Source organism: Emys orbicularis, chromosome 4 (genome assembly GCF_028017835.1).
Source record: "Emys orbicularis isolate rEmyOrb1 chromosome 4, rEmyOrb1.hap1, whole genome shotgun sequence".
Classification (NCBI taxonomy): Eukaryota; Metazoa; Chordata; order Testudines; family Emydidae; genus Emys; species Emys orbicularis.
This window is the reverse complement of record NC_088686.1, coordinates 31,157,663-31,175,648: the sequence shown is the minus strand read 5'-3', so window position 1 is coordinate 31,175,648 and position 17,986 is coordinate 31,157,663. Positions and strand designations below refer to the sequence as shown.

Below are 17,986 nucleotides of genomic sequence, written 5' to 3'. Positions count from 1 at the left end.
GCTCTCTCTCTGGGCTTAGTGCTTAGCTCCTGTCTAGGCTAGCTTTCAAATTGTCCTTTTCAAACGGTCCCTGCTCTGGGATGGAGCAGTGCTCTTTAGAGACTTTTTGTCTCCTGGGGAACCCCAACTGACTCCAGCTGAGTCGCTCTCTGTTCTGTCCCTTTCTGAGGGTTTATCAAAGGCCACAAATGCTGACCCTCTTCAGAGTCTTCAGTCTGCTCCCTGGGCCTGTGTAAACTCCCCTTCTTCAGGGCTGTCATAAATATAAAGGGAAGGGTAACCACCTTTCTGTATACAGTACTATAAAGTCCCTCCTGGCCAGAGGCACAAAGTCCTCTTACCTGTAAAGGGTTAAGAAGCTCAAGTACCTGGCTGGTACCTGACCCAAAGGACCAATAAGGGGACAAGATACTTTCAAATATGGGGGGGGACGACTTTTGTCTGTCTGTTCTGTGTGCTTGCCGGAGACAGATCAAGAAAGCAAGCAATCCAACTCCATTAGAATTAGTAAGTACTAGCAAGAGAATGCGTTAGCTTACTTTTATTTTGGCTTGTGATTTTTCTCTGTGCTGAGAGGGAGGTGTATTCCTGGTTTTCTTTTTGTAACTTGAAAGTTTTGCCCAGAGGGAAATCCTCTGTGTTTTGAATCTGATTGCCCTGTGAGATTATCTTCCATTCTAATTTTACAGAGGTGCTTCTTTTACCTTTTTTCTTTCTAATAAAGTTCTATTTTTTTAAGAATATGGTTTTTTTTAATGTCCTAAAAAAACCCAAGGTTGGTCTGTGCTCATCTTGTTTATTCTCAAGCCTCCCCAGGAAAAGGGGTGTAGGGCTTGGGGGGATATTAGGAGGGAGTAGGAACTCCAAGTGGTCCTTTCCCTAAGTTTTGTCTAATCACTTGGTGGTGGGAGCGTTTACATAATCCAAAGTAAAAGGGAGAATTTGTGCCTTGGGGAGTTTTTAACCTAAGCTGGTAGAAATAAGCTTATGGGGTCTTCAATGTGGGTCCCCATGTCTGTACCCTAGAGTTCAGAGTGGGGAGGGACCCCTGACAAGTGCTTTGGCCCACTACTCCGGGTCCCAACCCAGGAACCCTACAAAAACCAAGGAACCCTGCTGTGTCCCTTTTAACTGTGCAGCTACTGTTCCCTAGGCCACTTCCCCGCAGCCCTTTCACCTTTACCTTCACCCTTAGTTCAGGGCTGAAGTCTTGCTTGAGTCCCTGCAGTCAGCCAGGAGCATCTTCCTTGCTCCCCTAGTCCCTGCCAGCAGCCGCTGTATCCAGCTCTGCAGGTCCTGTAGCCAGGAGCACCATCCTTGCATCTCTGGCTCCAGCCAGTGACTGATCTGCTCTGTCCAGCAGCTCCTTTTTATATGAGCCTGCCGGACTCTGTTTGCTTCCCCACAGCTACTCTAGGCAGCCTGAAGGACTCCCTCTACTGCTCCTTTTCTGGGGCGGGGTGTGGTAGGCCCATGAGGCCTCCAGCAGGAGTGTCAGGGGTCTGGTACACCCCATCACAACTATACAGGGGTCTGATTGGAGTAACTGATTACAGGATTAGGGCCTGTGTGTGTGAGCATGTTGCCCTCTATTGGCTGGCTGCAATTTAGAAAGGATATAAGGATATTTCTATAGTTGGCTGCTCTCAGAGCTCTTTCTTCAGCTCTAGTTATAAGAGATTGGTGGTTTTAGAGCTAGAGAGACAGGATTCCAGTTCTAGTTCTGCAAGAACATTCTTTATAACGGAAAGGGGGCTGCCTCTTCATAGTTAAGGTTCCTTAGGGACTAACAAATTTATTTGAGCATAAGCTCATTGAGCTGTAGCCCACGAAAGCTTATGCTCAAATAAATTTGTTAGTCTCTAAGGTGCCATAAGTACTCCTGTTCTTTTTGCGGATACAGACTAACACGGCTGCTACTCTGAAACCTATAGTTAAGGTTGCAACTACAGTCCCATTACAAGATTGATTTCTATCTCACTTTAACTCCAAACAGAAGAGAGATCCTCATGCTTTTGTAGTCTGAGTTAAGTCTCATTGACAATTAGAATGTTTTCTGAAAAATGGATTAATCTGAGTAAGTACTCTTGAAAATAAGTCCAGAGTGTTCCTTTAAAATGTTTGCAAAACACCTAATGTTTCTTTGGATCCCTCCATATCTCTAATGAAACTACTCTACATAGCAGACTTGAAAGTTAGATAGATTTTGACAATGACTTGTGCAAGAGGCAGTTTTTAAGGGAAGGAATAGTAAAATTTGTATTTGAAAGATCAATACATGATTTTCTTTGAAGCCAGCAGCCAAAAAAATAAAATCATGGTGATGACAAATATTTGCATCATCAAACTCTGAACTGATCTGGCCTACCGTTCAAAAGTGAAATGAAACCACAGGATCTGATAAAACTATTCCTTTTATACCCTATCAAAGGGTATTTTTCCCCCTTTTTTTCGCTCACCCTCCCGCCCCCGGACCTAGAAGGAATTTGAAGGGTCTGTTTGCAGCAGGTGTGAATGGACTAGACAGTTTGTGGCTTACCCAAGTTTACACAGGAAGTTGGAAACCGAATTGGGCTTTATATGCAGTCTTCTCAAATGTCTATATTTAAGGCGAAATGTAAAATGAGGCTAATAACATTTACCCCTTTTTGTAAAGTGCTTTGGGTTCTGCAGATGAGAAAGCACAAGCTAAGTGCAAAGCATTGTTAGTGACATTTTTCTGATGAGATAACTACTGTGCGGAGAACTTCAGTGGGTTGTTAGAGAGGCGCTGTGTACATTAGACATTGGCTGTGAAACAGAGAGACCAGGAGTATAATCTCTGCTGTGACATTACAGTAATTTTTTTTGCCATTGTTCAGAGTGATGGTAGGTTGTGTTGAGCATTCATTTTGGCAAATTTAGGTGTAAGCATCAGTGTTTCCCTCTAATTTTTCCCACCCATGTGTGGAATGAATTTTGTTATGTGCGTCAATATGGAGATGATGTGTGACACATTACCTCCATATTGGTGCTCATAACAAAATTCATGTGGCAGGGTAGGGCCTAGGAATTCCGAGTGTGGGAGGGGGCTCAGGGCTGGAGCAGAGGGTTGGCGTGCGGGGGCAGTGAGGGCTCTGGCTGGGGGGTGCAGGCTCTGGGGTAGGGCCAGGGATGAGGGGATTGGGGTGCGGGAGGGGGCCTAGGGTTGGGGTGTGAGCGCTCTGGCTGGGGGTGTGGGCTCTGGGGTGGTGACGGGGATGAGGGGTTTGGGATGCAGCTGCCCCGGGGCTATGGCGGGGGTGAGGAGTTCCTGCAACTTGCTCTCTCCACAACTCGCTCTCCCCGCAGCAGCACGTGGGATTGGGGTGGGGTGGGGAAGAGATGCCTTTCCCCTGGCCACGGCACGTCTGGTGGGGCTGGGCCAGGGGAAAGGCTCCTCTCCCTAGCCGCAGCAGCTCTGTCAGGGCTGGGCCAGGGGAGGGGCTCCTCTCCCCAGCCGCGGCAGCTGGGGCGGGGCCAGGCTTGGGCACCTGCGGGGCCCTAAATAGCCTGTTGCACGGCCACGAAGCTTACAGGGAACCTAGGTAAGCATGCATATTGCATCATTTACAGGTGCCTAATGCAAAGGAAAAGAATTATGAAGAAAATAATAAATATTGCCCATATAATTAAACAACACATTATTCTTATAAAATATAAAGCAATATATATTTCATCGTAACACAATAAGCTTAGCTCCAACACAATATTTTGCATTAGTAAACTCAAAATTGAAATAGATTACAACCCGTTTGCAAAGTGAACAAAACCTGAGCACTTCTATAATACACACATTCATCAGCCTGAGATGCAAGTCTATATATACATAGTTTTACTAAAAATTAGTGTTATGAAATACATAAATAAATTGATATTTCCCATTTAACAATATTATTTAAAAGAACATGTTTACATATTGGAAGCAAGATAAAATAATGTACTTCATTCACATTTAATACTTTAAGATTGTTACAGTTCTCATAATCTGAGCAGTATAAATTATGATGTCTGCAACTGTTCATTTCTCAGCTTTTAAATGCTTGAATTTTGTAAATGATGTAATAAGTAACAATGTAATTACATAACAGCCTTAATTGTTTTTCAACACAAGTATTTTGGTTTTGTAAGATTTATAAAATATAACGTATGTATATGTAGTTTAAATGATATATAGTTTAAAATTTAAGATAATTTGGGTATACTGGTGGAAGACTGACATCTAGTGGTATAATGGAATACATGAACAAATGAACTTTTTTCTATTTATTTTTCCTAATATTTAAATACTTTCCTACTTGCATATAAATATGTTCTGTAAGTAGTAAGTCATCACAGAATGTCAAGGTATATCAAGATGTTGCCCATTGCAACAGTGAAAGCTTGGGGGCTGTCAGCTCTCTGAGAAGTTATGACATTCCTGTTGCCTTCCTCTGACTTCACTGGTAGTTTTGCCAGGGTCTTGCCTGGCTAGTTCCATATTGTGTTTTCTTTAAAATGAGTCTGATGGAGCAATGCTGCTCAGTTTATTCCATTGTCCTGAATACATGTATTATCTTAAAGCCTTCAGTGTCTAATCAGCAGGGATCCCATAGAGCCGTTTGCCTTGGAAAAACACAGAATTTGCGTTTTTACAGAGAATCTCTAGTTTTTTACATTTTGTGAAAAAATAAAAACATATACAGGAGAACCCCATATATCCAAGTCTCCATTATTCGGCTCTCCATGTTAACCAAACCACCAGCCACCTGGGACTGACAGCGATGGGACTTTGGTGGTCAGCTCCCGGGCGGCTGGTGGTTTGGTTAATATGGAGAGCCGGATAATGGAGACTCAGGTAAACCGGGTTCTACTGTATATCAATAAAACATTGTGTTCAATCTATCTATCTAGGCTAGGGTGTTTCATTTCAGTCACAGAAAAATGTGGATTTTTATAGGATTTTTTATCGGAGAATTTTATTTTATTTTTTTTAAATCATGGGAAACTAGGATCCCTGCTAATCAGCTACCTCCTTTTTTCCAGCTGTTTTTGTAAACATGAACTAAGATTATGTTGTTTAGCACTGTTGAATAAATATTTTTGGTAATAAACTAGCAATGATTCCAGATTATTACTCAAGCATAGTTTCCTGTTCAAGTAGTCCTTTAGACTTATCTTGCTGTCAAGTTGAAGTACATTGATAGGAGATATGATGGAGGCTAGTCTTGACTCTTCACATCAGTCTTTTCAGAAGGAGTAAATATTATGAATGTAGATGGTAAAATTGTTAAAATGATAAACATTTTACTAAAAGTTATGACAGTCTCCCAGTATTTGTATGTTTTGACTTTTTGTTCTGCATAGTCAGAATATGCATTCTGCACTTTTCTGTAAGATGTGCATATTGATGTGTTTTAAACAAGTAACATAGAAATTACAGGACTTGCCTTCAGAATCTACAACTTATGTGCATTCATTGTATTTCTTGGAATTGTGAAGGAAGATTTATAAAACAAAAAGCCTGACAATCCCAGATCCTAGTTTTGGTAAAAGTTTGAATTACAAACTTATTTTTCTCTAAGATTTTATTTTTCAGAAAAGAATAAAGCAGGTGTAGTTATCAAAAGCATCAAGTACAAGAACACCAGGCACAATTTTGAAGCTGTCTTTTCAATCTTTTGTGGTTTGTTTTAGGGAGATCCAACAGATTTGTGTGCAAAAACACCCTGTATTATCCAGGAGTGCCACACATATAGCTGTTGTAAATGTTTATAACAACAAAAGATAAAATAGCTTAAGTTTTAGACATAGGAATATAGTCGAAATGACAGCGTATTTACTGCATAGGTAAATGGTGTATTCTGTGTAAGAAAGTAAGTGTAACATCTGTTTGCTCCTTTCATATTTTGCATTTCCAGTGAGATGGTTTAAACATTATTTAAATATCAACATTAAAACACTTAAAAATGGGGTACGACTTTTTTTGCCTAATTCATGCAAAGGACTTAAGGAAGTCTTGATTACATTAGCCTGTAGTAGTTTGAAAATGTGCCTACTTATGCAGACATTTTTGAAATCCATTGTCCAAATATTGTTACTCCCAGACTGCTTAGTGTATGCTGCTAATAAAGGGTTCTGAGAGCATTGGGCCATATTATGCCATTAGACTTCAAGCAAAACTCCACAGTGATTTCTGTGAGGGGTTCTCTGCTTTAAATTATGGCATAATAGGGCATGTTGTTAATGACTAGTACTATTAGGCTCATCATTCAGTTGAACACAGACCAGTGTCTTATATCTTGATAGAAATATTTATTGTTGTAAATAAGTTGCCACTGTTAAGAGAGAAAATAATGAAGGCTGGAGAATGTACCATAGTGCTAGGAACAATTTATTTTGTAGGATTATCTGTCCTTTTAGAAGTTACATTTTAATTAGATGCTAGCTTGAACTAATTAAAATTCAAAAGTTCAAGTCTGCTCTAGATGGATGGCTAAATAATGTTTATTATACCAAAGCAGATGGTAGAGTATATCCTGTTACCTCTGTCCTTACGAGTGTGGGATATATTCTAAGGCAGTGCTATATCAAGAAAGACAGAGGTGGAGTGAAAATTACAGTAATTTTCTTTTATATTCATTTAACAAACTGAAATTTCCGTTTTAGGGACATAATGAGTTATTATAATACCCAAATTATAGGTAAATCTGGTACTAAGTGTGATGGGTTCCCCAGGTTGTAACCTGGAAGTGGGGTACGGCTGAGCCCTCTGGCTTACCAACCGGGGCTCCCTCTCACACTTGATGTTGTGACAAGCTGCAAACCTCTCAAGATACTGCACTTACACAGACATCCACAGGCAGGGACTCACCCAGCAGTGTTACATGAATGCTTCTCCTAGCCACTCATGAATTAACAATAGAAAGGCTCCAGCCAGTTCTCCCAGCTCCCCAGACTACGACCCCAGGGCTGTACCATCTTGCCCTGGTCAGAAGCCTGACCATTGTAAGTTTATAACCCAGTCCACCCCTCCCTCAGTGTGGAGAGGACATGCACCAGCTTTTGTTCCTGAGCAGATTTCCCAAGCACTTCAACCAAAACACACTGTTCTAGGTAAAACATGAGACAGATTTATTAACTACAGCTAGATTTTAAGTGTTTATAAGTAATAAGTGTACATATCAAAGTTGGTTACCCAAGAAATAAAAGTAAAATCACAATCTGAGTTTTATAAACTAGACAGGATTTGACCCAAGCAGTGTCTCACCCTGATGTTTTCATTCCTGAATACACAGGATTCTTTTTTCCAGTCTGGAACCACCTCCCCAATTCAGTCTTCGTTCTCCAGACGTGTTTCCAGGTGTTGAATTCTGGGGGGAGAGAGGCCAAGTGATGATGTCACTTCCCCTCCTTTATAGTTTATTCCAGCTTGCTGGAAACATCTATGGTTGTGACATGTGTCAAGGAATCTCCATTGTCTACATGCTGTCACTGAGAAGTCTCCATTGTATAGGTTCCTGGGGCAGTCCTTGTGTGTATTCCCTTTAATGGGCTATTAGCGCATCTGGCTCCTCCATTGTTGCACCTGAAAGGCTGGTCGTGGGTGTTCCCAACCTCACAACATATTTCTGTAACACGCGAGTAGCAAAACTTCATAACTCCAAGTACAATGATAGCCCATACAATCCAACAGGATATTAAAGTTCAACAGATCAAGCCTTTTAAAATGATATCTCACAAGTTACACTTTATACAAAACATATAATTATATCACCATGGTAAATATGGGGGTGCCGGGGTACTGCTTTGGAGCACAGAGTGCCACACTAAGATAGTTGTAGTATCATATATAACTGTGGCATTTTATATACGGAGATTGTTTGTTTCTTTAAAGTATTTGCTGTTTAGGCTTTTGATATTGAAGACTGGTGGAGGATCAGTAAGATAAGGATTTTTTTCTTCTGCTTTGTGTACTCAGTGATTTGAAGGGAGAGTATGGTTATGTGCTGCTCTAACAGTAAATGACTAAAGTAAGACAGATTTTAAAAACATCCCAGTAAACATGTTAAATCTTCAAATGGGAATTTAAAAGCGCTGTTCAAAAATCATGGTACTAACAAGATCTATGGTAATCTTCACCACTCAATCAGTTGCTCTTGGCTAAATCCCTTCCTTCGCTATGTTGTCTCATTAGACGGTACGTTTTTTCAGGGCAAAGTACAACCCTCTGCTTTAGTGTAAAGCCTCAAATAGTGGCTAAAATGTCACCCAAAATACTTTCCAAAGGCTGTCTACTAATACTTTGTTTTGTAACTGATTGCAATTAATTTGATAGGAACTCCATTACAATGAGGAAGAATTGTATCGGACAAAGAATACCTTGCAAAGCAGAATAAAAGACAGAGAGGAAGAAATTCAAAAACTCAGAAATCAGGTAACTTATTTGCATTTAAGAATATTTAATGCTGTTAAGTCATTAAAAACACTAAACTACCTTCTTTGTTTTAGCTTACGCTTTTGGTTGAGTAAAACTCTGTTTTTCATCTGGTTGTAAAGCTGTTAAAATGAAACCGTTAGATTCCATTTGATAAACTTTGGTGCTTGCGTTCATCCTTTTAATAATCAATAATTCAGATTCCAATAATGAAACAGAGTATATTAGGTTTTAAGAAAATCTACTCTACACTGAAAATTAACTTCGCAGTAAATATCAAAAGCGAACACAATTTTAAAATAACAGGAGTACTTGTGGCACCTTAGAGACTAACAAATTATAAATTTGTTAGTCTCTAAGGTGCCACAAGTACTCCTGTTATTTTTGCGGATACAGACTAACACGGCTGCTACTCTGAAACCAACAATTTTAAAATGCCGGTCTTCAAAAACAAAGGGCTGTATTGTCTGATAAGGCCCTGTATGTGCACATGATAACTAGAGAACCAGGTACTGAATCCATACATTCTCTCCTATGAAACGACAAAGAAAGGTATTGGTGATTGTATGGGTAGTATGAATTTCTGAGCTGGATCCTGTTAATGTAACATTTGTTTCATTTCATGCAAATTATATACAAGGCCGCACAATGCAATGTAGACTATTACAGGAAAAAATGACAGTCTAGTGTTAAACACTACTCGCTGTACATATTGGATGTCAAAGGACTTGAAAATTGTCTTGATATATTTTTCTTTGAACCCAATGGGGCTTGCTTTCCTGGTACTACTTCACTATACAAAATTTACTTCAGAATGTATGTATTGTCCATGTGTACCATGCCCTTCCCAGTGCAGCTGATTTGTATTTGCATTGCCTGAATGCCAATAGTCCATGATCACTCTGGTATCTCACTGTAGATTCTGTACTACCACTTAAAATGTATGACAACCACAGGTGGCTAAGATTCAACTTACAGCAAGTTAGATGATTGGGTCAATGTCAGTATATTCAGGCCTTTGCATACTGAAGCAGGAGTAAGATCTTCAATTTAACACCTATTTTGATTCTACATAGGTGCTATACTTGGCTTTAGTATTCCAAAGGATGCACAGTTTCTTGATGCTGGTCAATATTTAATAGACAAAATGTTCTCTCAAGGAATTAAATGACTTCAGTATACTGATGCTGATGGTTTTAATTTTCTGTGTCCCTGGTGATAACTGGCATGTAACCTTGTCTTTGTAAGGTGAACATAAGTCCATTGTTTTTCACTGCAACTCTATCAAACATAACTTGGAGAGCCTCTTGAGTGTAAACTGTCAGATCACATTTGTCTGCCAAGACTTTGTTGAAATCAAGCCTGTCTGGTAGAGCTTGCCTGATGTGAGAAATCTGATGCTCACCTTTTTGGAGGCCACATATTTCATCTTCAAGGAGAAGAGAGAGAAAAGACATACATTCTTTTTCAACACTGTAGTTCACACTGAGAGGATTAAGCCATCAGCAAGTACTCTCCCGAGCATACAACTATGAATTTGGCACATAGGCTGGCTGATTTTTTTCCTGAACAACCAAACTTAGCTAAGTTTCCATAATTATGCACAGTTTACAGGATGAGTCTTGAGTGTTTAAGTCAGTACAGGCCAGGTAGAGGTCAAAGTGTTGTCTGCACCACCATCAACATGGCAGTTGTCTCATGCATGAGATTCAAGACATGCTTTGAATTGTGCACTGAATCCAGTTAGAACCTGGATAGAAACTATAAAACAGAATCACTTAAGAAAGATCCACTTCAAGTGTCTCTTACTTACTTTAAAAAAATCTCTGCAAATTGGACCCTATGGACCATATTGCCTTAGGCTTGGTCTACACTACAGGCTTATGTTAGTATCACTGTTGCTCAGGGGCGTGGAAAATACTCACTGAATTCCTGGTGTAGACAGCGCTATGTGGACAGGAGGACTTCTCCCGTTGACATAGCTACCGCCTCTTGGGGAGGTGGATTAACTCTGCCAATGGGATAAGCTCTCCCATCGGCGTAGGAGCATCTTCACTAAGCGCTGCGTCGGTGCAGCTATGCCGCTGCAATGCTATATGGATAGACAAGCCCTTAGTTTCGTCCTTCTCCCTCTGCTGTTCTTATCCAGTGCCCATGTGCCTCACCTCTCTCTAATTTTCCTTCACTTATGTCCAGTTTCATGCCGCGTTTAATGCTGCTCCTTAGGCATGTAACAGCCTCCCAATTAACTGGCATCAAGTTCCCTCACTTCCCTCTGTTCTGTGAAACTTGCCGGTTTAATGGCCATGGGCCGATCAGTAATGCATTCCTACACAAGCCAGTAGACTACAAGTTCTTTCGGGCTAGGATTTGTTGTTAGGTGCAAATTCACTATTGTATGGCAATGTTCACATGGGGGTAGCACTATATTCATACATACTTGCCAGGAGCTTCCTAGTGACAGCAATTATCAAGGCATAATGCTTCTACAATCACATTTCTCTCCTTTACATTTGTTAATGATGATAGTAGTAATAGCTGTTGCATCATTAAAATCCTGAGGCATCCCACTTCTTGCATCAGCCTCTCTCTCATAGGACTTAGGAGTTGAACTATTTCAAAATCTAGTTTTAATTTTTATAATGTATCATCTTCTGGCTTAGATTTTGCACTGACTTTTCTTTTTCAGCTCACAAACAAGGCTTTGAGCAGCAGTAGTCAGTCAGAGCTGGAAAATCGGCTTCATCAGCTGACAGAGACTCTGATTCAGAAGCAGACCATGTTGGAGAGTCTCAGCACAGAGAAAAACTCCCTCGTCTATCAACTGGAACGCCTTGAGCAACAGCTTAAGACTATCCAAGGCAGTAGTACTAATGGACCTACGATTAATATGGCAGGAATTGACAGTGGTGAAGGTAAACATGGAAGGATCATATTTAAAAATGTGTGTGTGCTCAGCTTAACTAAGGACTCTTATATTCCCCATTAATTTCCTTAAACATCTCTGTGTTTAAGAACAATGTAGTAAATAAGGAGTTTGAGTTGATCTTTCCAATTATAACTAGTACAGTCGAAAATAGCCAAATAAAGACTGCTGTTCCATGTGTAGGCAATTTTAAGTGAATTTAATAAAGCAAAACTTCATTCTTAATTGTCCCCATTGTGATTAATATTATAACAAGTATGTTATTTTAAAATCAGTGTACCATGACATCTGCCAGTGCAACCAGCAGTGCAATTTCACCTATGAATTACTTTGTTTTTGTGGGTTTAAATATTACTTGCATATGTGTCCTGTAATAATTTTTTTTATGGAAGGGATCTAGTTGTTTGGGTTGGGTTTTTTGTTTGGGTGGGGTTTTTTGTTTGGGTGGGGTTTTTTTGGGGGGGGGAGGGTGGTTATGGTTTTTTGGAAGGTGGGGGTTAGAATAGCTGTTCCATTATGAGATGATCTAACTTAAGTGGATGTCGCTGAGACAGCTTGAATGCACTGTCTTCCATTTGGTTAAACTCAGTTTGCCCTCATTCTGTTTTCCTTGGAAATCTGTGAGAAAGTAGCCTACAAATGTGTCTTCTTCACGGAGATTAGCTTGGTTGCTTTGAGTAGTATCATATCTCAGATGTCTGAGAAACTTCAGCTGCTATTGGATTTTGCTTTGATACCTTACTTTGATTCAGCTCTATGAAAAAAGTAATTGTGTTAACTTTAAAAACAAAATACACCCATTCCTTGAACTTTGATGTAAAATGCCTGCCCAGTTATTTGCCTGTGAAATGTCTTTCTTTTAAACTCCCTTTGTCAGGAGAACAATAAAATCTGAAATAATACATTCAGTTTTTCTGCTCTTATAAAGCTAAATTAAAATAAGCCAATTTTGTTCAGTCACACTTAGATGTATCCTGGTCTGAAAGTCTATGAAAATTTTAACCTGGGTCAGCTTTTTTCATATTATAAAACCCTGAAAAATAGGAATTTATATCAGAAATGCTGTCAGATACAGCTATTGTATGACAAGTGTTACTTTGTGATAAAAGTACAGCAAATAAGAAAATCAATGCAGTATATATTTAAGAAATTATAATGAAGCAAAGAAATTATTTTGGAGTATAAAACATCTGAACTGAATACTAAAATGCTTATTTAGTAGATACAGAAATATAATAATCTTTCTCAGATGCATTTTTTACAAAATCTTATCCAACAATTCCTCTCAAAACAGTCGTGGCCTTTAAATATACAGTGATTAATCTGATTTGTTTTCCCTTGTGCGCTGAAAATCTTGAACATTTCAAAAAGGCAAAATTAATGATTAAACTCTATGTAGACACTATATAGACAAATACGTTACCTGGGAAGGCATCTTTAGCCTACTTAGATATGTTTTTGTTTGTTTGTTTTTTAAATAGGTACTCGCATGCGAAGTGTTCCTGTCCTTTTTAGTGATGTAGATGCTAACGTGGCAGGAATGTATGGAAGAGTTCGCAAAGCTGCCAGTAGTATAGACCAGTTTAGGTAAGAGTACATAAATCATAAAGGAATGTTTCTCTTCTTGGGCTAGTTCCTTATACAGTCTTCCTCCTCAGTACACCTTTTATTTTGAATTGTTTTTAATTGTATAAAAACACACCCATACATTTTAGTATGGTACAAATTCATATTAAATATTGACATGGTTAATTCCCATTCACTTTATTCCCATCATGATATCTTGTGATGAGAATATTCTTGTGCCACCACAAATTATGTTAACAGTTGGGTACATGGTACAAGAACCCATTGGGTTTTATTGGACATTGCAGTTATCTTGCATATATAAAAATTAACTTTTACCATTGTCATGCTGTCTGTAGTTCACAACTGAGTGCAACTGCAGGGCAAACTGTCAGAAAGCAGGGCAGACATCCCAAACTGGTGGTATGTTCTATGATTAGGTTTCCCCAACCAAGTATCAAGTGTGAACTCCTGAATCACTATAGCAGTCTTACCATAGAGAGACCGTCCCCTGGGGCATTCCAGTGTATCTTGCCACACAGGCAAGCTGGACATAGTGATGGTTGGTTGCCATATACCAAAGATCACAATATATTCAGGTTGCTCCCAATCTCAAGAGACCAGTCACTTACCTTAGATATCATACCAAAGACAATGCTGGTTGCCAGTCTTATCGTATACTAACTAAAGATTTATTAACTAAGAAAAGAAATGAGTTAGTCTGTGGTTCCAAAAGATGATAGATGATGTAATCCATCTACTGAATGTCTTTTAGGGCTAGCCCAGGTTGACCCTGGGGATCTCTGTTTTTGTTTCTTTGCTCCAGCCCTTGTGAGAGTCCAAACAGCAAAGAGATAACTGTTTCTTCTTGTGATAATCTTTATATGCCCTTCCCCTAGAGTTCAAACCAAAGGGGATGAGTGCTCCTGCACGTAATTTCTTCATGGGTGGATGGGGCAAGCAACAAAGTGTTTGTTTGTTTGTTTGTTTGTTTGTTTGTTTGTTTGTTTGTTTGTTTGTTTGTTTGTTTGTTTGTTTGTTTGTTTGTTTGTTTGTTTGTTTGTTTGTTTGTTTGTTTGTTTCTACAATTGCCATTTAGTTTTTATAGTCCTTCTTGATGGGTGGGGGGACCACTCTTCCTGCCTAGATTTACAAATTCAGAGCAGGCCCTTTTAGATTTATAAAGCAAACTTATATTTTACTTTGAAATATGAGGTGCAGACATTACAAGTGAGATTGATGCATGCAGAAACTTACAAGTATTTTATAGAGACTAATCACATTCTTACAAGTCTAACACCCATCTTGAACCATACTAATGTGAGCTTCCAGCTATGAATTTGTCAGTGCTCAGCTGATGCCTACAGCCTTGGCTAGAGCTGGCACCTGGTCTTCCAACATCACAGCCACTATTAATTCTCCTCTTCTTTTCTCCTTCTGAGTCTTTGGCAGAGAAATCCTCTGCATCAGAGCTTTATCACTGTTATGTTTCTAAGTTACTTAGACCAGGAACATTCTGCCTGATCATGAAATGTGCCCAGTGTGTTAGTTTTACTGTAACATATTACAGTGTGTCATGGATCAGCAATAAGGGCATAAAAAGTAGTTGTTATAAATTATTAGCTAGTTTTTCAGTGTGTTTCCTTTCTCGAATCCTTTTTAAAATCTTTTTTTAAAGTATCAAAGAATAAATCCATGCTATGAACCAAGTGTCCTCAAAATATGTGCCTAGAATGAGTCAGAAATGCTTTGGAACCACCAACCAACTCATTCTGGTCTCTTGTCTCAGGAGCTATCTTATCTTTCTTATCTTAGCCTTTCCAAAAAAAGGGTCTTCTCTGGAGCTTAAGCTTAAGTCAAATTTCAGTTGGGAGTAATAGTTTCAAACCCTTGAAAATCAGGATGCCTAAATTGGATATGCTTTGCACCTCTAGAGTGATTTTAATATTAAGATTATAAATACCAGTGCTTCCTTGATGAGTGGCCTGTTGTATGTGACACTGTGATTGAAACATTATTTCTGTATTAGTATTTGTCACTTTCCTACTAGCGTATTTTTATTTTATTAAAGCAGATTACGAGGCCATGATGCAAAGTACTGATACGGTATACTTCATGTTGCATTAGTACTAGAATTATACAGGCCAGTCTGTTTCTCACGTATAACTAAGTGTAAGAATGACACAGACCTCTTTCACTAAGATTTTCAAAAGAACTTAAATGAGTTAGTCAACTAGATCTCATTGTAAGTCAATGGGAGTTGGGTGTCTAACTACTTTAGGATTCTTTGAAAGCCCTAGCCTTTGTTTCTGACCAGGCCTAATGTGATATACTTATAGCAACAAGGGGACTGGCTTTTTTATGGTCAGAAAAGTATGTACAATTTTGTGTTGTGACTAAAGACTATTTTCTCTCAATCCAATAGCTGTTGTGAATAAGTAGTAAAATTCAAAAGGCAGAAATGTGGAAAACTATATGTATAATACCAGTTGATGTTTACAATTTTGTGGGGGTCAGGGTAAAGGAACAGGAATATTTTTCTGTTCTAACATGTGTATTATACTTTCACAGCATTCGACTGGGAATCTTTTTAAGACGGTATCCCATAGCAAGGGTATTTGTAATCATTTATATGGTGAGTACATTGTTGTGCAGAATTTTTTATAGTCAGTTTTATATAGTATCTGCCTTCATCTGAAAGGCATTCAATAGTGTATAAAAGAAAAAGGGTATCTAATTAGTTTTGACTATTTGTTGTATTTTATAGTAGACTATAAAGACTGCTTATGGAACATGGGTTCTTGAGTCCTATAGCTTGACAATATATGTACAGTCATGCCTTGAATTCGTAGTGGCTTTAAAATTTTTACATTTCTGTGTAACTAATACTGGTTGTAATTTTGTAGTTTCATATTGAAAGTATGGCACATTTCTATGACTGACTGGCTTCCATTAAAATAACTTGGGAAAGTGATGTTTTAATAACGTTTTACCTCAGCCCAGTGATTGATTAATCATTCTTTTCAAATACTGTAGCTATAAAAGTAGTGAGCATGATTTTTATCTAATCTTGGGCTATAGAAGGGAAGTTTGTTCTTCACATCTTGCATGATTGTCAGTGGAATTTCTCCCAGTGCCACTAGAGGGTTGATGTCTCTGTCAGTTGATGTGATCAGTAGTTATGTAAGTAAGCCCAGCTGCAGTGTGTTATTGCTTTAAAGATTTCAGATTTCAGTACTCTAACTCCATATTTCATATGGAGTGAAAATGCCTTGCTTGAGAAAGCGTAATGTTGCTTTTAAAATAAATCACTGGGTGAATAGGGTTGCCACTCTCCAGGGAGACAAAGCAGCCAAATACACACACTTGACAAAATTAAAGGTAACCACACTTTTCTGTACCACCACCTCTCCCATTTTTTGAGTGATAGATGGTATTTGGCCACTTTAATTCCCCCTTCTCTCTTCCCTTCTAATGTAACACTGCCATTGTACTGTTTAATAGGTGAACAAAAAGCTTCATACTGAAACAGTTGAGAATTTTACTAATTAATATGGTTCTGAAACCACTTTCTAAGCTGGATCTCAATCATTATTGTGAATTAGCCCTATATGGGGCTATCTGTAATGTAATTCTTTTTTTTATCAGAGATGGTCAATGCCTAGCAGGACACTCAGACATGCTAACTGTAATTTTTTAGTAAGTTTTTCATAATTTGCTATAAAATGCTTTTTGCATTGGAATCTGGCACAATGCTTCACTGTGCAAATCAGAATAGATTTCCTTTGCGAGGTGCAATGGAATAAAATGGAAGGAACCCTTAAACAAATGTTTCATGAAAGGCATTTAGCCAAAGCAGGTCTACAAAATTAGCTGCTTCTGTTTACATTCAGAATTACAGCTGTTGTAAATGATGGATGGTAGTCAGCGTTGTGTGCTAACTCCTGCTTTTCTTTTGCCAGGCATTGCTTCACCTCTGGGTCATGATTGTTCTGCTTACCTACACCCCAGAAATGCACCATGATGGTCCAACTGGCAAATAGACTGAGACATACTTTATGCTAGTGCTCACTATATTTTGGACTGAGTGTATTTAAAATGATTAGTACTGAAATATGGGGGAAATCACATTCCTGGCATTATCTATGGAAGAAGGACAACCATCATGCCTGTTTTATCGCTACTTTTTAAAACTTAAATTATTGGACAAATATTACTACATAGCTTCTTCAATTTACTTAAAACAGCAGCATTTTCCAGGGCAAAGGCAGTTGTTAAGCTAAGCATAGCCTTTACATTTTACATACATTTTCTGATGGTTCCTGTACAATATAAGATTCACACCTGTATAGAGATACAAGGATTTCTAAGATTACAGCTGTATATGGTACATACTCTAGATAATACTGGACATGGGCTATAATCAGGGAAACTAATTGTACTTAGCAAATTAAATAAACTTTATTCTTCCTGTTTTTCTTTTGTATTCATTTTTAATTTTGTTAATATAGGTTAGTTTTTTCTTTAATCTGTTAAAATACTGCAGAACTGACAACTGGTGCAATATCTCTTTGTAAATACCTTCTAAAAATAAAATATTATGCATTCGTCTTAGCTTTGTCCATTTAGCACAACAGAAATGTATCTTCCCTGATATGCTGAAATGTGGAATTTTTAATTGTGCACAGGAGAACTTTTACTCTTAATTCATAATTAATTCAGACAGAAAAGATGTATTCAGCTGCTTGAAAAATGCCATTTGCTTTTGCACTTTGTATAATTAGCTATGCCGTTGCTTTTTATTCTGTACATCTCTCTCTCTCATTACACATAAGGTGTCTTAGCAAATCTTAAATTTATGTAGTTTCTATCTGAAATTCTAGGCAGTTGTTAACCAAATTAAAACAATATTTTTTTTACAAATGTATAGCCAGACATGATTTCAGAAACTCCCCCATACATAATCACTTAGGAGATTTATCACCAAGCAACCGCATCAGGTAATGATGATAAAAACAATAACCCCAAAATCAAACCCACTGTAATTTGTTCTTGCATTA

At 38.4% G+C, this 17,986-nt stretch overlaps 1 protein-coding gene across 1 annotated transcript in view; it reads left to right on the top strand.

The window, feature by feature from the left end:
* The window catches only part of GOLGA5 (golgin A5), a 32,715-nt gene extending 15,345 nt beyond the window's left edge, over positions 1–17,370 (top strand). Inside the window, exons 9-13 of the mRNA XM_065403278.1 lie at positions 8,336–8,434; positions 11,124–11,349; positions 12,842–12,947; positions 15,498–15,561; positions 16,889–17,370. Coding sequence (XP_065259350.1) covers positions 8,336–8,434; positions 11,124–11,349; positions 12,842–12,947; positions 15,498–15,561; positions 16,889–16,969 — 576 coding nt within the window. The 3' untranslated portion in view covers positions 16,970–17,370. The remainder of the gene's footprint in view (positions 1–8,335; positions 8,435–11,123; positions 11,350–12,841; positions 12,948–15,497; positions 15,562–16,888) is intronic.
* The last annotated feature ends 616 nt before the right edge of the window (positions 17,371–17,986 follow it).